This window comes from Cyphomyrmex costatus, unplaced genomic scaffold (assembly GCF_001594065.2).
Source record: "Cyphomyrmex costatus isolate MS0001 unplaced genomic scaffold, Ccosl1.0 scaffold685, whole genome shotgun sequence".
Classification (NCBI taxonomy): Eukaryota; Metazoa; Arthropoda; class Insecta; order Hymenoptera; family Formicidae; genus Cyphomyrmex; species Cyphomyrmex costatus.
Window position 1 is genome coordinate 950,925 of NW_017280250.1, and position 25,004 is coordinate 975,928.

Here is a 25,004-nt window from a genome sequence, read left to right on the forward strand (position 1 = left end):
AGAGCCTCTTTCACCAACGCCGATTAACTTAATCGACGATTAGTCCATTGGAATTGACCAATCGCGTCTGTCGTCAAAACTAAATGATAAATGCGATTGGTCAATTCCAATGGACCAATCGTCGATTAAGTTAATCGGCGTTGGTGAAAGAGGCCCTAAAGGAGTGTACAGACCAGAGCGGCGCAGCGGTGAAGCGGCGAGCGATAGCCAATGAGAGCCATGCTTTTACGCAAAAGCATGGCTCTCATTGGCTATCGCTCGCCGCTTCACCGCTGCGCCGCTCTGGTCTGTAGGCTCCTTAACGGTCGCCCTTTTATTCCTAATTTCTTCTATTGTGGCTGCACCCTTATGCCTGGTTTATGCTTCGGTCTTAAGGTCTTAATCCTAAAATTCAGCCAATAGAGTTCAAATTTCGGTTAGAACTGGCAGCTTTATTGGTTGAATTTTAGGATCTTGGGATTAAGACTTGAAGCATAAACCAGGCATTAGGGCTACGCAGAATAAAAGGAACAGAGAACAGAGAATAAGAATTTCAACCTATCAGAAATCATGTACTGTGGAATAAACAGTGTGGCCCGTATTCAGAACGCACTTTTATCGATAAAAGCGCGCTTTTATCTCTGAAATTCTATAGTATACGTGACGTAAACTGTAGCATGTTAGCGCGTTCTGAATACGGGCCTGTGTATTCTAGTGTGTATTCCATAGTACATGATTTCTGATAGGTTGAAATTCTTATTCTCTGTTCTCTGTTCCCTGTTCCTTTTATTCTGCGCAGTCCCTTACTGATTAGTACTCGTATCAATTGCACGATGTAAACTAGGCCTATGAATACCAGCCTTTTTTACTCGCATCACTAGCCAGGCCAGCCACCACGTCGATAAAGCAGATCGCTCAGCTATCACCGACCAAGCAACAGCAAGGAATAAATCAAGTAGACGCGCCAGTGGGGCTGGCTGTCCAATCCTACATTACTTCGGTCATCGGTTTCCTGGTCTCTCTATCTTTATCGGTGAAACGGTTGATCGGTAGACTCGCGTTGATGTTGGTCCGTCGTATCGTACGTGGATCGCATGGTATCCGTGTCCGAGTCGTGTTTGTCGTGTCGTGTGCTGTTATCGCACCGTATCGCGATTTGCGTGTCGTATATTCCACAACGTATCGTGTATCGTAAATCACATCGTGTCGTCGCACAATTTCGCTCACTGAGCGCGACTTGTTCGTACGAATAATCGTCGCACTCTCAGTGCCTCGTTCCCGGGAATAGTGGCACACCGTTGAGCGTTTTAAATCGTCGTGGTCTACCGTGCACGGGAAACGTAGCGTCGTTAACGTTAGTTAACGTTAACGGGGAGCTCGAGTTTGGAGTCGTCGACTTCGTCATGCCGTCGGTCGCGGCCACGATGACGACGGCGATGACGGTACGCTCCGTATCGGGAGGAGACGCGTTCTTTCACTGCTGATATGGGGCTACTGACCGAGCGCTTGGTCCTGGTCTCCGCGGGTCCTCCCTGCTTTGAAAATAAATAAAAGTCTCAAGTGGCTCTCTATAAGGAGATCGTGAACGACGACGACGACGACGTCCTTTTCTAAGGTAGACGACTGGGCTCAGGATGGCCTCGACCTCCAGCAGTGCTGTCCAGGTGCTAATGGGCAAGGGTAAACGCGGAGCAGCGGCCTATATCATCAACCTGGCTATTGGTCGGGACACCAGTGGTTGCCCGCCGTATATCAATGAGGTGCTGGATGTCCTGCTGAATCCAAGCAAACCCATCGATGATTGGGAGACCATCGATTGGTGCAAGTGGCTCATGGCTGGTGGCCGAACACCCGACGAGTTCGCCAGTACAGGTGGTTATCCGCGACAAGAAAAATAATCCTGCAAAGAGCAGGATGTATATGACTAATAATGAAATTAATAGTTCAATATAGACCTATAAATTTATATTGATTGTTTTCAAATTTATGATTTCCTATTTAAATATTTTAATTTTGACAGTCCGTCTGAAGGAAGTTGGTACAATATAATAATGGATGTGTATATATACATTTATATATAACACAGGCACATTGCCAAAAAAATAAGAAAATTGCTAATTAGTACGAGTATTAAAGTGATACAGATTAGAACATAATTAAAATAGCTTGATGAGAACATAATTTCTTGTTAGATTTCTCAATTTTTAAATTAAAGTATTGCCGATGAAGACTCGATCTAGAGCTGAAAAGTACATTTTTATATATTTTTGTATTTTGCAACTGTATGTAACTTGTTTTGTTTTTATCGTTTCAATTTTTAATAGACTTATATGGAAACTTTTATTATTAAATAGGTAATATATGTGAGTTAAATAGGTAATATATGTGAGTTCTTGCGGTATTTAATAAAGGTAAATATGCTAGTACAAGATGTGTTCTTCTATAGAAAATATCTATTTGTTATCATTACTTATAAACATTGCATTTGTCTCCTTTTTTGAAGTACTGAAGTATTGATGCTGCAGATGAAACAAAATCAATAAATATTTACTTGTTTAAGCCACAATGTTAATATGAGAAATCTATCGATTCAAAGAAGAAATTTATTATAAATATCTATTTAATTTGTAACACAAAGTACTGAATGTTGTAAACGTTAAAGCCAAATTTATATAATGTGTTAATATGGTTAAATTAAAAAAGAAAAGCACCAAGAATTATAGGAAATAAACGATATTTATTACTAATAAATATAATTTTATGTCTTGTTTTTGCAAAGCTATGATATGAATATATAAACGATATTATATATATACATATATAAATGATATAAATAGAAAATGGTAATTAATACAAATAATGGGTGTGAGTTAAAAAATAAAAGCAAACTTTATTACGAAATGTCAAAAGGACAGTTTTGACTTACAAAGTTTTCTTCAATCAAATAATAATTACGTAAATAAAAAAATTGCTTAAAAATATTCACAGAAATCGGAAGAAAATTAAAAAAGTACAAAATAATTATTTAAAGTAACAATTCTAAAAATAAAGTCCTAACGAATGTATACATCATTATCTGATTAATTGATAAAATGTATCAAATGTAAAAAATAAAATAAAATAAATTAATTAAAATAAAATAAATCTTAGCATATATTCTTTTGTATTCAAAGTTTGTTCTCTAAACCAAGACATGTGATAAATTTTTCTCTTTCTTTCATTTATGTACTTTTTATTCGGCCGAAAAAGAATCTGTAAGTCTAAACTATTTTTTTGATATTTTGCAATAAAGTATATTGTTATTTTTTAATTTAAATTCGTTAGTTATTCATATTGTTATTTTTTTATTGTTATTTTATTTTATAAATATATTTTTATATTGATTACATTAATTTCATAATTAGATAAGTGGCTGACTTAGAAAAAATATCACTTATTGTTTATACTATTTTAAATTTAATTTACTTGAGTAAATATGTAGAGTTATTATTCGTTATAATCACAAATATGATTTGCAGAAAATAAATATTATATATAGATCAGAATAAATAATATTGATTTATTTTATTTTAATATTAATTAAGAATTTTGAAAATAATATTGACAAAAAATAAAATGATAATGTAGTCGTAAACTGTGTAAGCAACATATTGAACTAGAGATTATAAGATTCACGCAAAAATATTAGACACCTACTTTGACGAAATATGGCTTTCTTTTTTGCTTATTTGTAATGAATTTCTCTAACTTCACCTATTATTGTATAATCAATAAAAATCAGTTGTTTTCTATAGCGATTTTTCTAAGGAATAAGAAAATCACAAAACGAGATTTTGTTCATAAATAATTAAAAGATTATTTTTGGATACTAGAAATGTTTTTCATTCATTGCAATATTTTAAAATTCTGCGTAAATTTACTCCTACTTTTTTTGGACAACCTGTATTTAATAGAAATATTTATAACTGTTTGATTATTTAGATATATATATATTAGTGTTTTATCTAAAATCTTTAAAATACGCAGCAATTAGTTTAAGTTTTTCTATTTAAAAATAATTTTAGATAAAAAAAACTTAAATAAAGCTAATTTTATAGTTAAATAATATATCTTATGCTAAAATTATAAAACTTAAAATGCAACCTCTCTTCTACAACAAATATTTTAGTTTTTCAAATTTTATATGTATCATATACTTTTTAAATTTTATACGTTCAAACAATGAGAATGACTCAAGCGAGATCGTTTACAATTATTGTCACATTTCATGCTTTATATTTTAGTTCTATGGTGAACTTTCGTTTTCGTTTTCGATATAATGTTTCGAATTTATTAAAAATTTTATTATTTGTTATCTGGCTCGTAGCCCTTCTACACTTATTTTATAAAACTTAAAAATTATTATCGATATACGAAATTTATATTCTTTGTTATAATAAGTATTATAATAAGTATTCATATACTTCGCTTTGTATACCTTATTTTGCAATGCTGCAATTTTATAAACTATACACGCAGACATAAATATACAGAATTTGCGTATTTGGCAGCGCTAATTTTTCAGATAAACATATAGCCATGAGAAGACAAGTATAGAATTGTAACTATAGTCGATGACGTTTGCTTAACTCACGTTACAAAAATTACATTGAGTTTCTGTTCCAAATGTTATATAAGGGCAATTTTGTGCAGTGAGACATTAATTTTTTAAAAATATATTTTTTAAATATATATGTAAATAATATAAAGTGTATGTTAAGTAACATATAATTACAACATTATTTAGATTACTTATTACTATTCATATCTTGTGTACTTACAATATTAGGAAGAATTTAATTATATCTCACCGAAAATATTTTAGAAGCAAAATATTTTTATTTATATGTAAATTTATATATGTGTGTTATATTTTTACAGATTATATTACTTTTTTTCTATAGATTTATTTGGCTCTTTGCCCTTCTTAGTTTTGTATTGTTTTATACATATAGAGCCTTCTCACTAATTATTTTATATTACTTTTATTAATATGCTCTAATAAAAATAGTAAATATTTAAAAACTCAATAATAATTACAAAAATGTATAATTACAAAATTATGAATGTGATATTAATTGTATTATGGAAACAGATTATAATCGTGTTGTTTATCAATCAAATTTTTATTTTTTTCAGTACGCACTTACGATAATGCTACCACGTGCGGTCTGGTGTGGACACCAAACTTTGTAGCGTATCGCTGTCGTACGTGCGGCATATCTCCCTGTATGTCTTTATGTACCGAGTGTTTCAAGAAGGGAAATCACTATCATCACGACTTCAACATGTTCCTCAGCCAAGCAGGTGGTGCATGTGATTGTGGTGATACATCTGTGATGAAAGAGACTGGGTAAATCGATTAACACAAACACAATATTCTGTAGAAATTTGTGGGATATCTCGAAAACATCTTAATTTTGTTTTAATATTACTGTTGCTCTCATTTTTCAATTTTTTTGGATATATCAAGAATATTTTGATTTCTCAGCAAGCTTGACATATTTCCGCAAATTTTTTTGTGATTTATGAACAAATTCTTGAATTATTTTTTACACGTTGCTGACTTTATTTTCTGTCTTACAGATTTTGTGATAGGCATGGGCCAAACGCGGCTGTAAATAAATCAGTTGCACCGTCTGATCTGATGCGCGTAGCCGAGGCAATGATGCCTAGAATTATTCTTCGACTTATACAACATTTACGTGAAAATTGGTATGTTGAACATTATACTGTGTAAGTTATTATCAATTTTATGAATGAGTAAAAAGAGTAACAGAAGGTAGGTCTTTTCTGCTATATTTTAAATATCTGAACTATTAGAGTGTAAAGAAATTATATCTTATCTGACCTTTTACCACATGATGTAGACTGACACATTTCAGTGTATACATATATCTTCAAATTGCATAATTCATGGTGCTTTTAGAATTAAAGTTACGTATGTCAGAAACGAAGCTTTTTTCAGATACATGTTTATCTATTTTAAATTCTAAAACACATACAGGGTGTCTAAAAAAAACTTGCCTTTAAAATGACATGTTCCTGACATGATCCTATGACAATTTTTTCTTTGTCAAAATTTTATCCAAAGCTTAATTTTTGAATTATAAGGGAAAATAGCAAATTACGGGTCGCATACGGAAGGTAGGCAGGGACGGCGCAACTTATCATTCGACGCGGGCGCTCTGTTGTGATCAGCTGTTTGTTACGTATGAAACGCGTGTCACGATAATACATGTGTTTTCTCTCTCTCCCCTTTCTCTTTCTTACCTTCTAGAGATCTTCATATCGTAGTCGAGCTGGAAAAAGGCAGAATAATATCACTGAACTCTAACGCGATTCTTATAAATCCAACATCGAATAACAATAAACTTTTGTCTGTCACATTGTTTCACGTATCATCTTTAAGCAAATTTACTCATGCACATTTGATCGATTTATAAGCAAATTTATCAATTTGTTATTATTAATCACTACCGAATAATTACTTAGGGACTGAAAATTAATGCTTGAGAAAGAGAAACACATTGCACACAGTAACTGCATTCAAAAATTTTCTTTTTTTTATAATTTGTATCAAAATATGTTCAAGGATTTATTCGATTTTTATAAATGAATTTATTGGCTTACTAGTAATTAATCACTACAGATTAATTATTCGGCAACTGAGAATTACTTCAAACAAATAAACACCAATTGCACGCGGTCATAATCAAATTCCATCGCAAATCAATGTGGCCATGAATTTACACAGGCACTTGAACGAAAAATGAGAAATTTATTAATCTTATTATAGTTAATCACAATAAAATACTACCGATTAATTATTCGACGAGTTGAAATTAATCGAGCGTGTAAACACACGACACACGCAGAGAGAAACCTGAGAGAAGACATGAGGGCCTTTTATCTGTAATAGGCATGTTCAGCGGTCTCAACAGTTGAGTGAGCACTCGCTGTTATTGGTGTATTCTTTTAAATCATCCAATCAGAATTTTAGATCTAGGGGAATACACCAATAACAACGCGCGCTCACTCAATTGTTGAGTTTGTTGAATGTGCCCAATGTAACCGCAAAATGCTTTGCGCATTACCGCTCTGAGGGAGGGTTCACACCTTGACGGAAAAGCGGAAAGCGGAAGAGCAGTTAACCGATCAAAACTCGTGCTGGTAGTATATAGTACAAAACTAACAGAAAGTCGACTACCTGATTGGCTACTGCTTTTCCGCTTTCCGTTTTTCCGTCAAGGTGTGAACCCGCCCTTAGGGTGCAAACCCATGCAGCGGAATAGCGTAACGCGGAACGAGAGCGGAACCAATAACGAGCATTCCGTGTTTCTAGAGAATCTCGTGATTGGTTCTACTCTCATTCCACTCTGCAATCATTGATTTTGATGAGTTTTTAGTATGTTGTTCTCCAGATAAAAATAAGCGATATGTATTTCTTTATATGGGCCGCACTTTTAAGGAGTGAAACCCCACCTTTGAAAAAAATCAGTTTTTCTTTTTCGAAGCGAATATCTTTGAAACTATAAAAAGTAAAAAAATTTTCTACAATGAAAATTGAATGGTTTCAAGAGTACTTTATAAACATAATAAATTTTTTTGGCTCGTAGCCCTTTTTTTTACTATAATACATTTTTTTTATTAGTTATAAAGTACTCTTGAAACCATTCAATTTTCATTGTAGAAATTTTTTTCTACCTCTTATAGTTTCAAAGATATTCGCTTCGAAAGAGAAAAACCGATTTTTTTCAAAGAGATGTTTCTTACCCCTCAAAAGTGCGTATGAGCCTGTATAAAAGAATACGTCGTTTATTTTTATCTGGAAAACATCATACTAAAAACTCATAAAAATCAGAGTGTAACACTTGGGTAGGTTTACTTGTAAGTTTCGGATACAATTTTGTCAAAGGAAAAATTGTTTTAAATATTAAATTATTTTGTAAAATTGTTTTAGGTCATGTCAAAATATATATCAATGTCAGAATATCATATCAAGAACATTTTAAAGACAAAAGTTTTCTTATACAGAATGTACTTATAAATTTGTCATTTTTAATGATCTTTAAAGATTTTTAATGTAAAGAAATGAAATTGGAACAAAATTGTAATAATATATGTTAATAACATGATTTCTAATGAGTCCTAATGATTGATTATTGTTTTGCTTATATTTTAGTAAAATGGGAGTGCCTGATCAAAGAAGTGCTATACATGAGGCAGACGCATATCTGACCATGTTGCTCGACTTGAACAACATGGGTGCATTAATGAGGCATGTCATGACATCAGCTCTCACGAATCCGCAAAAGTACCGAGGTCTCATGGATCCCTCTGTCTTAACCGGACAATCGGAATATGATAGCTACTGCCAAGATAGTAATAAAATATATCAACATGCTGTAAAATCGCTTCCAAATCCCGAACCTCCAGATGAATACAAAGGTAAGTGGTACATTTAGTATTGCAATATAATTTCACGGTAATTTTGCGATAACATTAATAATTTTTACAACAAAATTTACATATATAAACGACTTGTGTGTGACATATTTACTTTTTTAGAATGTGTATCGCTTCAAGAGCACTTAGAACACACGACTTTCTTAGAAGAACTGATGTTCTGGACCGTCGCTTATGAGTTTCCGCAGAAATTGGTCTGTCTGCTTTTGAACATGTTGCCGGATCCCGATTACAAGGAAGCTTTAACTCGTGCCTTTGTCTTGCACTACAGCAGAATCTCGATGATGCTCGAACGTTCAATGGATCCTGATACATTGAGCAATAGAGTTGTGCACGTTAGCGTACAGGTATTTATCTTATTAACTCTCAGTCAGTAAATATTATGACATGCACATTTAAATTTTTATTTACAGTTTGTTTCCATAATATATTAACTTCCGACTTTTATACTTTTCAGCTTTTTAGTAACGAGAAACTAGCGTTAAGAATGGTTGATCAATTGAAGTTATTACATGTTATGGTTATTAGTTTGAAATACATGATGAGCAAAATACTCATTCAGAACACTTTGCACGGTACGTATGAGTTTTTTTAAGATAAAATAAAGATAGCAAGAGCGAAGTCTAACGGAATAGTAAGATTGAAAGAAAGATTTCTATTTCAGATCCAGATAAAAATTTCCATTATGTTGTGGACTGCGGACGTCAAGTGATGAAAGAGCATTGTTACTGGCCATTGGTATCCGATTTGAACAATGTGCTCTCGCATAAACCAGTCGCTGTTAAATTCATGAGCGATAATACTCTCTTGGAAATGTGGTTCGACTTTCTATCTATGTTTCAAGGCATGAATGTTAATCAGAGAGAACTAAGTCAGCATGTCGAATTTGAGCCCAATACATATTATGCGGCGTTCAGTGCTGAGCTGGAAGCTAGCGCATATCCGATGTGGGCTCTTGTGTCGCATCTTCGTGGACCTGAGAGTGCAGCATTAAGTCGACGAGTGCTTACTTTCTGCCTCACAGCTTTGCAAGATTGGCTCGATTCCGTAAATTATACAGATCCGAATGTGGTGAGTACAACTCTTTCTCATACTACATATGTACATACTTTGATTATACTCTAATACATTTAAAATTTATGCGTTCTTTTTTTTTTACCTTTCTTCAGAGTGATAGTTTGCAAGTGTCGTTTCATCTACCGCTTCATCGATACCTCGCAGTGTTTATGTGCCAGGCAATCAGACAGCAGGGAGCAACTCTGCGCGAATTATTGCCACCCACAGATATGTTGCATCTTCTCATGATGCATCCATTGCGTGTTCAGGTGAGTGCGCATTTGTTTTCTTTATCTCAATTAATTCTTCGCGGACACATTATCTGTTTACAAAAGCTCTTCAAATTTTTTTACAATTTAAGATTTTGTATTTATTTCTAATGTAATGCTTTTAACCATATCTTTTATATCAATATGAACAATCCAATATTATTTGGTTAGATTATTTATTTAAATATAAATGTATTTATTTATATAAATATAATTAGATTAATAGAAATATGATTGAAAATCTTTGATCCGCAAAGGGTTAATGGTTTCAAGGTGAATGAAAGATTCCTCATCGATGACTGTTCATGCATGTCTATGATACATTACTCGCAAACAGTCAGCATATATGCAGATATAAACTTTGTCATTATGATAATTTATTTTGAAAGGCATACACATTTATAGGCACATAATGAGAAAATTAAAGTAAAAAGAGTTATGTATAATATTACATATAAAAATATTACAAACTTATTTATGAATATTCTAAATAATATCTATAAACATTTTAAACTAAATCTGGAAAAGATAACTTATAGTTTTATATGAAGTTGCAACATGGTAAAAAATAGCATCTTACAATACTCTTTTCTAATATCTTAACCTTAAATCTAAAATGAAATACTTTCTTAATATAATATAATCTTTTGGAATCTCTATATAAATTTAACATGCAGATATATTTTAATGGTAACCAAATCAAGACCTATAAAAACACGGCAGCAATTTGCGCTTTAAATACTTTGCTCTAGATTGTTTTTATATAAAATTTTTTAATCAGTTTAATAATATAAGTTACTAGTTAACGATTTGTCTAATGATATACCGACAAATGACGGCTTATTAATACAATGAGTATAACAGATTTTAATAAAAAATCTATGTGTAATTACAAAAAGTATAAGACTTAAATATGTGATAACTGTTAATTGCATAGGAAATGTCGGTTTTAGAGATTTTGCATTTTAATTAAATAATTTTTGCGGAAACAAAATATTATAGTTAAAAAAGATTACATTTTCAAGATTTTTTTAAATTAAAAATTGCTTGATTAAATGTAAATAGAAAGAATCTGAAAGTGGAAAGGGTTAAAGATAAAAAATATACTTTTATATTTTGTATCTCAAAATTAAATTCCAACGTCTATTTTTCTTGCTTCGTGTTTATACTTTATTAAAAAATTTGTCAATTTTTTTCAAAGTCGAAATATTCGAAAGTCAACATTTCGTATGCAATAACTCAATACACATCTTCTTTTACCTCGATACGTATATTGAGGTCCTTGGCAAATCACAGGTTCTTTAATCGCTATTTCGATAAAATGAAAGATACAATATTTCTACGTGGCTTTTATCTCATTCGGAGTTTCGAGAACCGGTGGTGCCGGTGGCAAATCGACTTGCAGGTGTGGCGCGAAGTCGTAGGTAGTTAATTTTAGAGCGACGAAACCACCCGAACCTTTTCGACCCTTATGAAAGATACTGGCGCCCGCAAGCGGTACCGACGGATTCGGTATAACTGGTTGAACATCAAGGAAAGGAATCGTACTTTGTGCGGCGTCCTTTTGTCGATCACTCGGTGCGAAGTTCAAGTATTGATTCTCCTCAGAGTCCGGTTCATTTGGCACGAAATTGCGAATCGGTATATCGGGATCGATGTATTTCAGTTCAGTTCTAAAAACAAAAAATATACAATCAGTTTTAGTATTATAAAAAAGATTAAATGTTTTTATTATGCTAAAAAAAGAGACACAAATCTCACCTGTCAGTAACGTCGTTGCTATGCCAAAAACTCTTTTCTTCAGGTTGAATTAACGATCCGGATGTGAAGTTGAACGGAGTTATCATTATTTCCAAATTTAGACGACTACCAACCATTCGGAACCTAACGCCTAAAACAGATTTTATATATTATATACACATATATATATATAATTGTATTGAAATATAATGATGAAATTACTAATTTCTCCAACAATAATTACAAAGATGTAATATATACACAAACATGTATATATTATATACGTGTAAAATGTATGTGTTAACCAAAATCAATTTCGAATTACCTGTTAATAGATGATCTGGTGCTGCCAACAGATCATCGAGATCTAAAGCGCGTTTTTCCCATACTATTGTATGATAATCAACGCCATTTTTAATATGAGAGTCCATGATTGAAAAAGCATCGACCGGTTGCCATTCGATTGTTGATGTATTAATTCCTCCACGTGGAAGTAACTGACCTTCTTGGATTTGTATATGAATAATTCGATTTATCTTTCTTAATCTTATTCCTGTTATGACTCTATAAGAGAATAAGTATTATATCTTCAGTTATCTTTCGTAGATTTTATTGATTTTATTACGTTTATTAAATTTATATTATTAAAATTAAAATTATTAATTCTGTTAATTTTATTAAATTTTATTCGTTATGTTAATCTTTATTATTCAAGATATTAGCTATTCTTACTTGTTGTTCGAAATGTCAGACATCACAGATCGGAGACTGAAATAGCGATCGGAATTCGAATTTTGATCGTCACAATAGCAAAAGCAGTAGCTACAATGCCAGAAAAGCCATCGCCACCAGCTGTCGACTTTAGTTGTTCCTGCAGAACACGTTTTTATATTTCCATAATGAAGACCATTTTCATATTCTATGTATTCGTATCGTCTAGTACTGTTTCTGTCCTAAATGTGAAAAAAATTGTATTAGTGATTAGGAAAAATTATATTATTTTTTAAATTGCAAAATAGGTTTTTTAAATCCATACTATTTTACGGTATGAATCTAGAAACGTAAATTCATACGCAATTGTATAGAAGCACCCGAGATTTAACTTGACCCTTAGGCCGGAATCAGACTACGCATTGAAGAATGAGATTGAAGATTGAAAGATTGAAGTTTGACCAATCAAAATAAAAGGATTCAAAATTTCTTTGTCTTCTCTCATTGGTGAAATTTTAATCTTTAATCTCAATCTTCAATGTATAGTCTGATTCCGACCTTACGGCATGTTCTCATCGATATTCATTTGGTTTAAATTCTCACGGTCCAATAAGATTTGATATTTTACGGTATTTTTTATATTTTTATATAAATTATTTTTTTAATTTCTCAATATTCCCATTTTGTTGTTATAGTTATAATTTTATAATTATTTAAAATTTTTTATTCTAATTTTAGAATAATTATCGTTCTGAATTATACAAATTAAATTTTACTAATTTTTCTGTGTACATAATTCATAATTTTTTTTTGGAATTGTTTTTTTTGTCATTTTAATATTAATGTTATACACAAATTCTTCATACAAAATATATCTGAAAAAGTACCTACCGCCGGACAGATCCACATGTCTGAGTCAATGTACTCGCAGTGCAATATCTTGCCATTACATTGACGTTGTTTCGAACAAAATTGATTTTGATAGCAACCGTACACCTTAGTGTATCCATAATAACCGCAATTCTCTTTGCACGTGCCTTCAGTATTTAAATCTACTTCATTTACAATATATCCTTGGAACAGTTGCTTCAACTCGGTATAGGTTTCACCTAAACAAAAATTGTATATATAAATTATATATATCAAATTATAAATTATATAAATTAATTTCTTTGCGATGTTATTATCCTCAGGCGGTTTTACCTAATTTATGTACACGTGGATCGCATCTCCAAAGACTTCTCGGGGCGTATGCCATTGCAGTTTTTACGGCTCTTAATGTTTCAGACGTTCTTATTGCGTATTGGTGTTTCAATGTTTGTATTTCTTCGCTAAAGTTATTGCCTGTGTTAAAGAATTTATCAGAATTAAAATCATAATCACGCTCAAGTATCGTTTCTCGATTCGCGATAATCTGTATCAAGTGCAACTAAAATCAATTTCTTTAGAGAGCGTTTTTATTTTATTCATTTCTTTTATTAAATGTTTTTTTAAATTGCTATATTTAGCTTCAAGTTTTAACTTGTGATATCCATACGCAAATGCCTTTCATTTCGCTCAGGGAAAAAAGATTGATCTTAATTGTGCAGATCGCGCGACGTCGAAAATACCGTATGTAGGACGTATATTTAAACGTGAGCATCGGTACCACGTACCTTCGTTGTACAGACGTAATAGCATGTATGAGAATTGAATCATAGTGTAACCCTTGATCTCCGTCAGCGCCACGGCATTATACAAATTGTACAGCAGTTGCTGCGGCGATTGCATCTCATTGCACATTTGGTTTGATGCTTCCTGCACATACAAAAATACTTTGCAAATATTTTGAGGACGAGTATTTATGTTATAACGTGATCTGAGATGCTGTGATCACAGGAATGAATGCATCGCTATGATATTTAAACTTCAACAAAAATGCCGTGAATTTTTTTTGGATTTTCGATGTGTACGAGTGAGTCTTTTTATGCCTCAACTAAAAGCTTTAAGCATCTGTTTATTGAACAAGCATTTCCAATATGAAAAAATCGCATGTTGAAGAAAGTCTTCAGAAAAATTTCATTTATGGAGATTTTTACAGGATTGCAGCCGTCTATTAGGTACCTTAAAAGACGCAATGAACAACTTTTCATTGACAATTATACTCGCGATACGATCGAGCGCTATCGGAATCGCAGCGTTCGCATCTCGTAGGATCGTCTCGGCAAAATTCGCGAGTTGTTTTGCATTGATCGATGTATTCAGCTCAATGATCTCGCGTTGCATTTGCCGGAACACCCCATACAGACCGTTGATGCCCTTCATCTCATTCTCGGCCCGGGCCCAAAGCCATAGGGAGTCCAAGGAGTTCAGGTAGTCCTTTCGATCCGAAGGAAATTGCTCATCTACCTGATTACCGAATCTTTTGTACGCTTTGATCAGATGCAAGTACTTCTCTCGCTCTTCGACGTTCATCCACTTTTGTTGATTGGCTAAATCTTCTCTGAGATCTTTCTCCAATGATAACAAAGCCTGTCTAATTGTATCGATCGACGACGCATCATTCTTAATCGCGGCGAAGGCTGCTACAGCCAACAACATTCCCAGCAAGCATGCGAAGTATCTCATTCTCGGAATCGAATGATCCTTCGCTGATGAGTCACTCACTTTGTTTACGATCCACTCAGCAGGATTTTAATTTCTTTCTTTGTCTTGTTTTCTCGATGAGTTTTAATCTGGAGACACGAAAACGAAAATTGAAGATTGTAACGATGTAATTGCATTGTGACTGCTATTTTTAACATAAATTTATTACATCTATTTCGTTGTTAGTATTATCCAATATGTACTAATTTTTATCATTATATGTATTAAAACTTTTATATTTTTAATTCTACATCCTTGACGACAATCCACAAGATAAAATTGAACGATCTTTTTGCTTCGTTAGTGAGCTTGAGAACGATGGAAAAGGAAGATGTTACTATCATGGTAACAGGGGGGTCATGACATAAAAGAGGAAAGAGGCAGTGACGGCTAATGACGCGTTAATACATAATCTAGAGCGGCTAGGTACTACTGGGTGACGCTGTTTTCCTCCCACAAACAGTATGATTAAATAACTCTTGTTGCAACAACGTCGTGGAATATTTCGCGAATGTGAATAAAGCTCTTTTTTTTTTCTTGTTTTCCGTCTCTCTTCGTTCTTCATAGCTTCCGTTTAGTTCAATTTTCAGTTTCACGAAGCCGCGAGGCTTATAATATCGGATAATTATGCGATAAAAAGTATTAATCTACATTCCGTATTAATTTAATCCTATAGGAACTAAAATTATTGCGAATTGAGAATTAAAGATTAAAACTGATAGTGATAGAGGAAATTAAAAACTTATATATAACAAATATAATATATTTATTGAGAAAATATTTAAATAAAATTAAACAGAGAATATATGTAATGAAACAAGATGCTCGACAATGAAAATTTTGAAAGATCCAGCATCCAAAAATGTTTCGGATACTTTCAATCTTTTTAACATTTATCTAATCATGAAAATGACAAAACAGCTTCGAGAGATAAAAATTAAAAAATATTTTAAAAGCCTCATAAAGACTTTATATATTTCCAATACACGACCTTGGGAGTCTAATATAGTCTAATTGATTGACTTGACACCCGAGATAATATTGCGTCTGTTGATAATTTTCAAACATTTCTCAGGTTGCTTTTTATTTTTCAGGTTTTTTAGAGTTCAAGTTATAATCTCTTGATAACATACGCGTTCAGAACAATCGCATTAAAACATCCTTTTCACACAATGTCCAGTCTAATTTCTTTCTCCTAGCGTTTAGTGTTTCTGATTGTCGCAATAATTTCGAAATCCATTGAAAGAGACAAAATTTCGCTGGTAAAATTCGTTAACGAAGCACCTTTTCGTGACACGATTACATACAGCTCGCGTATCCGCGGAATGCGGGTAACAAGTCCCGCTTACTGTTTCGGGACCAGCAAGTAAGAGCAACACTACCGTGTGACCGATCGTGCTCGACTGAGTTCCACGTTATGCGCCAACACCAATGTCTCTTGCCCACCTCTGGTCTCCACAAGCCCCCACGGTCTTCGTCAGACTTAATGTTGTGTATCTCATGCGCATATTCTGCGTTCTCTTCTTATCCACCCGGTACATTCGCACTTGGAGAAGAGATATAGCAGTTGTAAAAGAAATTAATCTTATAATGGTTGCATAGAGATTTAAAATGCTAAATAGGAAAAAATATTAGATGACAGAGTTATTTTTATACATTATGAAAAGTTAACGTATAGGAAAGTTAATTTCATAGTAAGATTGCCCTTTGTTTACCACTTATCACTCAAATTTTTCCACGTATGTTTTTGTGAATAAAACTCTCGTGTTCATATTTTTTCTGCTATAAATGGAGATGTTTTTGTTTGGTTTTTTTATTGCTCGAAGATCAGCTTACAAAAAGTTATTCATTTATAATCGCTGATTTTTTATATCTTCACATTTAGAAAATTTTAATTCTGGATTGAAAAGCTAAAAATGAACATTACAAAGAGTTACAGAAAGCTGTAATTTAAAATCACAGTTAAATTTATATCTGTAATCTTCCTTCTTTTTCAAGACAAATTTATTGTTTTTGACGTCTAAACGATGATTTGGAAATGAATGCTAAATTATAACCCATACCTTTCTGGCGTATCAATTAATGCGCGAAAGCTTTAATCAAATGACTCGGGTCAATTCACTGATTCGTGTCATTTACTACGGTGTATCCGGAGTATCGAGTAATGACGAATTTCCGTCGACATGATTTCCCTTTTCTTTCTATGAATAATAAATACGGAGTAAAGTCACTCCGTCACTTGATCCTAAAGTGTGATACTATTTCTCGGTACATAATGCCCACTGCCCGCACTTAATGGATATAGTGGGGTTCTTGTTACGATATTATCAGACCACTCACAACAAGGGATCCTCGGACTCATCAATTCAGCGTATCAAATACGTTCTCACTTTCTGCGCTTTGTCGCCTGAAATCTAAATTCCTCTTTCTACCAACGTCGATGAGAAGGACAGCGTTGACTGGTGACTAATTTCTATATTACTATATGGCGTGACTTCTCTAAACCAGCACAAAATCACGCAGATGATAGTCCTTCCTGTTTATCACGTTATTCTAGCGTTCTTTAGACACTCTCTGCAAACACATTGTTCGCACTCGTGTCTAAGCATATGTAATTATCACATCACTCTTTATCGTTGCGTAAATAATAAATTGGATAATAAAGATAAAAGCAAGTGATACAATATATAATAAACATAATAATAAAATAAGATAAAAAATGTAAATATATAATAATCAAATCCTAAATCATATAACAAACTCAAAATAATAAATTATAAAGTAAGAAACAAAAAAAAAATAAAAAATGTGTATAATAAACTCAATAAAAAATAACTGAATATAGTAATAAAATGTAAAATATAGTGATAAATGTAACAACAAATGATGTAGCAACACAAGATGAAGTAAAAAACATTTTTTACCTGTTTAGAATGAGTCATATATATCTGTGGTATTATTATAACCAAGGAGCATGTATTTCACTTCTGATCGATTATATGTTCATAATGTAAATATTTTAAATTATTACAATATTAAATTCATAAAAATAAAATATTAAGCAGTAACAGAAATTTAATCGGCTCTTGAAGAATGAAACAAAGCAAAGCGAGTGAATCACTATAATTCTTTCCAGGAAACAGTCGCTTTTAAATCATGTAAAGATTTGTTTAGATCATTAATGTTAATATTAAAGATAAAAGCATCAGCATTGCTCTTGGAAAATATTCACATAAAACAACTAAAATATTTAAAAAAGATAATTTTATTTTAAAATATGTACTATTCTGAATCAATAAATCTGTTCGCGTTGCTTGCACTTTCTGCACTCAGTATCTTCACTTTCTCTTTTTTCAACGCTCGAATATATATTTAGATCTGCTCGTGTTGTTTAAAATTCTCAAAAATTTTTGCACTTAAAACGAGATAAATATATAATTGGCCGTCAGAGAAAAAGAGAAAAAAAGACGAAGATTTTGAGCAAAAAGCGCAAGCAACACAAACAGATCTTTAATCTTGTTAAAAAATTTTTTTAACAACTTCAAGCAAACCTAATATCATGACGTTTTCTCTCACGAGGGACAAAAGGAAGCCTTGAATCAATGAGTTAATGTTAAAGGGGAGAAGGAAGATACTTCACAATAGAAATAATTTATATTTATTCTCGTTCAAATTGCCTAATATTGGCTCATCCATTTTCTTCAATCACGTCCTTTAAAAACTGTTTTCACATATCAAGTACCTACCTGCATCTGATTAGCTAGAAGCACGAGGATGCTCCTGTTGTACACCTGTTGCTCTGATGGCACCATGAGTCTGTGTATCGACTTTAAAACATCCGGTAGCTCTCCTAATCTTGGCGACACACATGTTTTGGCAAATTGCAACATTGTGTACTTCTCGTACTTCTCCGGATTGTCCGCGTACATCTCGAAAAGTGTGTACAGCTCCTGCACTTGACCGAGATAATGATCTAATTCCTTCAGACTGTTGTCGAGCCTATGTTGCATAGGAAGTTGCAGTAGCAATTGCGACAAGATCATATCGCTTTTGTCCTCCACGCGTCCCTGGTATTCGTCGATTTTCTTCGAGACTTGGTCCATCCGCTTAAGCAATTGACGTTCCATCATTTTCATGAATACAAGCTCTTCGCCGGCTTTCATATCAGAAGGGAGGCTTGCGTTGATCATCTCCCAGGATTCCAACACATCCACCACGGCTTGGCGGCCCAGTCTGATCAGGTCGAGCGCGTCGTTTATGCCGATTCCAAAGACACAGCCAGTGCTCGCCAGGACGACGAGCAAGGCTATCCCTTGATGGTTCCTAGCCATTTGGAAAGAGTAGGAAACGACGCGACGACGAAGACTAAGATGTCGGGAGAATGGCGCACAGCGCACTCGCCGTCTGTGATTGGCGACGCTACACGCTGGGACTAACGACTGCTTGCTTGCCGTTCACTCGATTCAGACGGGACGACCGTTATAGGCCGAGGACAGTAACAGACAAAGTGAATGGTAGGGGGTATTGCACCCGCGGTTACGAGAATACAAGATATGAATGAAATTAGTCGTTTTAACCTTTTCTCATCGCGATATACATGTGCATTCATAAGACCTTTGTTCCCACTCTTCCAAACATATGAAATCGAAGGGTGAAGGAGGAGGGACAAGAACTTTGTTCCCACTCTTACAAACATATGAAATCGAAGGGTGAAGGAGGAGGGACAAGAAATACGAAAAGTTCGTTCCTGTGGAGGAAATATTAGGAATAATAAATATTAAGATTTCAATCTACCAGATATATTAGTTGCACTGAAATATACGGTTTTTAATAGGTTGAAATCTTAATATTTAAAAATGTCTTATCTAAAATCTAAAATTCTATCCGGACAAAATTGGAATAAAATATTCATAAAACTAGTTTAAAAATACAAAATTGAATAAAAATTTACTTTCACACAATATTATTTTTTTAACAATTTTAAAATCAAAAAGTTTGGTTTAATAAAATAATAAATTACTATCTATTAAATAATCATATATACATATATATATATATACATATATATATATAGAAGGACTATGAGCCTAATAAATTCGTTTAATTTAACAAAACTAAATGCAAAACGCTTCGATTCCGATTGGGTCATTATCAATGTTTAAAATATATCGGTTATGAGATATACATAAGTATGTGTCCTTCACCGATTACTTGTAACATAGATTTCATTGTCTTGATGATAAATATAAAATTCTTAATTGAAAAAAGAATATAAATTAATATAATATTTTTTGTTCGTTTTTTTATTGCAGTAATATTTTATAGTCTTGGCAAATGTTCAGAGTAAAAGTATAAATTCTGTCAAATAACAAAGATTACATTGTAATTCAATGACAATTAAATTACATTGTAATGTCTTTCCGCACGAATAAATCTACTATAAAACGAGCTTTAAATTTATATTTTATATGTTTACATAAGAATGTTATGAGACACGCTCTTATGTAAGTTTGTATGCAATTGGTTTATATGTTGTATGTTATCCGCGCGCGCGCGCGAGATATGAAAAGATTAAATTCATATCTTCCATCAAAAGATGTGCTTTGCGAGCACAATTTAATGACATTGATGCATCAAAAATAAATGAAGGTCAACTAGATATTTTGCACGAAAGTTTTATGAGAATGTTTACAGCAATCGTAACATTACAATATAGTTATAAGTTATATATAAAAATTAATACAATTATAATGTATTAAAAAATTTTTATGGATACACAAAATATCCAATACAAGATATTTTATTGATTGTCTATGTATATAATATAATTAATAACGTTTTCTTTTGTGTATTTCTGCTTTCAGGTGGCTTTCTACGAGATTTTAAATGGATTATGGGTTCGTAATGGATTGCAAATAAAGGGCCAAGCAATGACCTATATACAGTGTAATTTTTGCAACTCCATGGTGGACGCGGATTTATATCTGCTGCAAATCTGCGCTACAAAATTAATGCCAGATGTCTTTCTGAAAACTGTTATCGAAAAGTAATTTCTCTATCTCATTTGTTTTTTTCACCTCATTTAATTTCTTTTTACATCAAATCAATAATGCAAACGTTTTAATTTATTTTTATTTTAGATTTCATGTGCTGGAGTGGATGAGTTTATGCCTGTATCATGCCCCACAAAATGAATACCTTGAGGGCGAACATGATACTCCAATGTTGGAAAGTTGTCTAACATTTTTGGCTACGTTAGTCAACGTCAGAACAAATCTTGGTAAATTTCTATCAGTTCTAATGCAATTATCTTAAAAATCTCTTCTTTTTAATAATAATAAATTTTATAAAAATAATAAGTTACGTGTGAAGGGCTAAAAGCCAGTTATGTATAGATAAAGACGTTTAATATACAAAGGAAATACACATACAAACGTTTCAATACCGATCGGGTCATTCTCAATGCTAATGTTAAATTGAAATTATTATAATTATGACGCTTCATTTCACCTGCGTATATAAATAATAATTAATAATAGGCTCTATAAGAATAAATGAAACTAATAAGAAATTTTATAATCTTGGAAATAATAGAAAAATATTAAAGCAAAAATAAAATACTTATATTAGGACATTATATTTTTTTACATCAGGTTTATCGGATCCCGAAATGTCTCGTCTTGAAATGGTGACTTTACTATGTATGGGTGATAAGACACATAGCCAATTGATGGAACTAATGCCGGAACGCTGTGGAACTACTCAGAATAGAGACTTTGAATCTGTTCTAGCTGATGTATGTTCATCTTATTATGTATATCTGAAAGAATTATTTTAATTTCTAATTTTATTTTATATACATATAAATGTTACTTAATCGATTACAATTACGAACAATTTTTGTATTTTATATAGATACATATAAAAATTTTAAATGATATTATCTCTTTTATATAACGGCATAATGTTTTTATAGGTAGCGCAATATAGAGCTCCAAATCTCGAGGCAAGTGGCAATATGCAACAGGGTATGTATGGACCAAAGGCTCGCGTATGGGAAGAATTATTTGATCCCTTACATGTACTGTTGAGAGCAGTTCATAGGAGAGATTTCCAAGTATCTATGGATCGTTTCACAGAATAGTATGCATTAAATTTCTTGATAAAACACATTCTGAAATATTTTATTTTCTATTAATATTATATTTTTCTATTGCAGCGTAAAGCAATCGGGCAAGTTGAAAAATAGTGCAACTCTTTGGCCACCATTTAGACAACCGGCTCCGGTTTCGTCGGACTATGACGATCCTCGTATAGTCCTACGTTCTAGAGTTTTTCATGCTATGATCTTAATAATACTCTATAAGGCTGTGAATGGGCGTAACATATCAGAACATGTTATGGCACTGGCTATTTATCTTCTAGAAATGGCAGTTATTACTACGGAACCGCCGGATAAATCTGTAAATAATTCTTTTGATAAAATAATTAATCTTTGAATTGCTTTGAACAGTTCAGTCTTTTTCTTATATACGTAAATTATTACTTTATATATAATAAAAAAAATATGATTCATCATTTATGCATTTTATCTCTCTCTTATTTGATTTTAATTCTTTTATATTTCTTTTAAAACCATTTTGTCTATTCTGTATTATTTTATATAATATCATTTTCAGGGGAGTCCTTTATGTCAATACACCGGTGGCACCTTTCACGTAATAAAGGACATGGATTTGGCTGGATGGTACGAAAGTGACAGTTTGTCTGAAAATCTGAGAACAACGATACCTCAAGTGATTCTAGTCCAAGAGTCGGAGCATAGCAGCTCAGACAGTAAGCATTATAAATTTGTCGAATTTTTTTTTATATAATTGATTTACTTTGAATATGCTGATAATTAGCAAACAATACTGATAACAATATATAATATTGTAATTATATGAATATTATAAAATAACAAAATTAATTTATATAGTAATGATTTAGTAACATGTTAATATTTTTAATATGATTTAACAAACTTACTAATCTATTTAATTAATAATAATTAGGCGAATTCGAGTGGGAGATGATTCAGGGAGAGATGAGCGAAGTGGCGACATCTTTAATGTTGAATGACGGTGTGGATGATGGCGCGGAGGAAGTTTCTTTGGAACTGTTAGGATTTTCTGTAGACACCGTTAGAGATGACAATGGTGTGTCAAGTGCGAGTGCATCATCTTTGCCGGCTTTACTACCGTCAGTCGAGAGTGCTACATCTCTGCCAGCATTACCATCAACAAGTGGTTAGCAAGATTTTTATATAGATTATATATTGCAGCGTTGATTATACATTTTTTCAAAACATTTACTATTTATTTTATTATGTATTTTTATATACATTATTTATCATAAATAATGTATATAAAATAAATTTTTGTTATATTCTATAATGTTATAGTGGAATATGGTGTAGCAATTATACCTGAAGACGGAATTGTCGCCATACCAGCTCGTAGTAATAGTGAGGATGACTTAACGATACCTTTGCAACGAGCTTTGCCACCATCTGGCGAAGAATCGATAGCAATCCATCTAGCAATTGAATCGCCCCCTTCGCCAAATAGTACGTTTTTCAAATTACTTCGTAATTCATAATGCTGATATGATATATATATATCAAAGTTTATATGTAAAGGATATTGTATCTAATTATGTTTTTAATAATAATTAGATGATGTCGGCGGCCAGCCAGCATTACCACCTGTTCCTCAACGCCCAGCAGTTATGGCCGGCAATGAAATAGTCACAGCACAACCTGTTAATTATAGGGCTACAGAAATTGTTCCATCCACGTCAAATTCTTACAAACATTTTAAGAGAAGAGACATACAAGTAATATAATATTACACAGATATACTATTTCTAATAATATTCTAAATTTTATTTATCTCTTATTGTATACTATATATTTTAATATATTTACCACTTGATTTAGCTTATTATTATAAAATATTCATGGATCTTTCAGGGTGGACCAATGCAACCGCAATCTGTAAGAGTAGGAGAGAGCATAATCTCTTTGCTATTAAAATTACATTCTCAATTATCGGGTGTACCAGACAGCTACAACCCCGAACAAAGTGCAATGTCAGACAATGAAATCAGTAGCAGCAGCAGTAGCAGCAGCATTAGTAGTAGCAGCTCTTTCATATCATTATTACCTAGTGAATCGCGAATCGGTGATGGACCATTCTTCATCTCGCAGCTACTTAGAAAAATCGCGGATTTAGATCCTATGTGTAAACAAACGATTATTGAGACTAGGGATAAATTATGGCCTCGTATGCAAGAATGCGAGGAAGATGAGCAGCGCGAAAAGGAGAATCGTGAGCGAGAGGAACGACGAAAAAGAGCGAAGGAAAGGCAACAGAAGCTGATGGCAGAATTCGCTGATAAACAAAAACAATTTATGGAGAAAGCAATGGAAACCGGTAAGTTATCTATTTTGTGCGTGTGCGTGTGCGTGCGTGCGTATATGTGAATTATTACAAATGTTTACAAAAATTGTAACATTTTAATTTATAATATTCTATTCTACAACAGAAAAATGGATATTTAGTCAATCAGATATATTAATGAAATCATTCTCTTTTTTACAGAAGACACAGATACATCTAGGATGGACTGGGATCACGAGGAAAATGCGACTAAATTGACTAGTAAAAAGGACTATGACTGTGTGATATGCAATCAAACCACTCCCAGCAGTGAGGACAAACCGATGGGACTCGTTGTATTAGTTCAAGTAATATTTTTACTTTTTATTGCACGATAAATATATTTTGCATTGTATATATAATATATATTACAAATATACATTTCTTTATGTAGGCCACTAGCATTATCGGCCACGAACGACAACAATCGGATAGGCTAGTTCTTCCCACGTCCGATGAAGATCCGCCTATACCCAAAGGAGATACTCGAGGTGCCCATTTTGACCGCAGAATGGATGAGATGAATCGTTTATTTGACACAGTAAGTACAATATACTAATACATTTATTTACAGTGTGTGTGTGTGTGTGTGTGTGTGTGTGTGTGTGTGTGTGTGTGTGTGTGTGTGTGTGTG

At 32.8% G+C, this 25,004-nt stretch overlaps 2 protein-coding genes across 5 annotated transcripts in view; one reads left to right on the top strand and one right to left on the bottom strand.

Moving 5' to 3' along the window:
• The first annotated feature begins 1,613 nt into the window (after positions 1–1,613).
• The window catches only part of Ubr3 (Ubr3 ubiquitin ligase), a 28,805-nt gene continuing 5,414 nt past the window's right edge, over positions 1,614–25,004 (top strand). The window contains exons 1-20 of the mRNA XM_018547817.1: positions 1,614–1,851; positions 5,158–5,371; positions 5,605–5,733; positions 8,204–8,469; positions 8,590–8,834; positions 8,945–9,062; positions 9,152–9,558; positions 9,657–9,812; positions 20,753–20,934; positions 21,029–21,168; positions 21,542–21,684; positions 21,865–22,031; positions 22,108–22,351; positions 22,568–22,724; positions 22,943–23,176; positions 23,332–23,496; positions 23,605–23,765; positions 23,902–24,364; positions 24,533–24,678; positions 24,765–24,911. Coding sequence (XP_018403319.1) covers positions 1,614–1,851; positions 5,158–5,371; positions 5,605–5,733; positions 8,204–8,469; positions 8,590–8,834; positions 8,945–9,062; positions 9,152–9,558; positions 9,657–9,812; positions 20,753–20,934; positions 21,029–21,168; positions 21,542–21,684; positions 21,865–22,031; positions 22,108–22,351; positions 22,568–22,724; positions 22,943–23,176; positions 23,332–23,496; positions 23,605–23,765; positions 23,902–24,364; positions 24,533–24,678; positions 24,765–24,911 — 4,122 coding nt within the window. The remainder of the gene's footprint in view (positions 1,852–5,157; positions 5,372–5,604; positions 5,734–8,203; positions 8,470–8,589; positions 8,835–8,944; positions 9,063–9,151; positions 9,559–9,656; positions 9,813–20,752; positions 20,935–21,028; positions 21,169–21,541; positions 21,685–21,864; positions 22,032–22,107; positions 22,352–22,567; positions 22,725–22,942; positions 23,177–23,331; positions 23,497–23,604; positions 23,766–23,901; positions 24,365–24,532; positions 24,679–24,764; positions 24,912–25,004) is intronic.
• orion (chemokine-like protein orion) lies at positions 10,968–19,315 on the bottom strand. 4 transcript variants are annotated; one of them, XM_018547821.1, is made up of 9 exons: positions 16,952–17,403; positions 14,367–14,977; positions 13,919–14,060; positions 13,467–13,607; positions 13,155–13,372; positions 12,285–12,505; positions 11,878–12,116; positions 11,574–11,703; positions 10,968–11,485 (listed from the first exon to the last, which is right to left on the bottom strand). In XM_018547821.1, the coding sequence occupies exons 2-9, from the start codon at positions 14,868–14,870 to the stop codon at positions 11,152–11,154; spliced, it is 1,929 nt and encodes a 642-aa protein (XP_018403323.1). In that variant the 5' UTR covers positions 14,871–14,977; positions 16,952–17,403; the 3' UTR covers positions 10,968–11,151. The 4 variants fall into 4 exon arrangements, with proteins under 4 accessions (XP_018403323.1, XP_018403322.1, XP_018403321.1 ...); XM_018547820.1 differs by lacking the exon at positions 16,952–17,403 and adding an exon at positions 16,173–16,349; XM_018547819.1 differs by lacking the exon at positions 16,952–17,403 and adding an exon at positions 16,022–16,349.

Bases quoted from the DNA above. Each gene is read 5' to 3' on its own strand.
- orion (XM_018547818.1), bottom strand. From the start codon at position 19,219: ATGGCTAGGAACCATCAAGGGATAGCCTTGCTCGTCGTCCTGGCGAGC. The intron at 14,061-18,634 runs GTAGGTACTTGA...TTGTATGTGCAG, and splicing joins TTCTAGCTAATCAGATGCAG to GAAGCATCAAACCAAATGTG. The intron at 11,704-11,877 runs GTAATTCGAAAT...AATCTGTTTTAG, and splicing joins ACCAGATCATCTATTAACAG to GCGTTAGGTTCCGAATGGTT.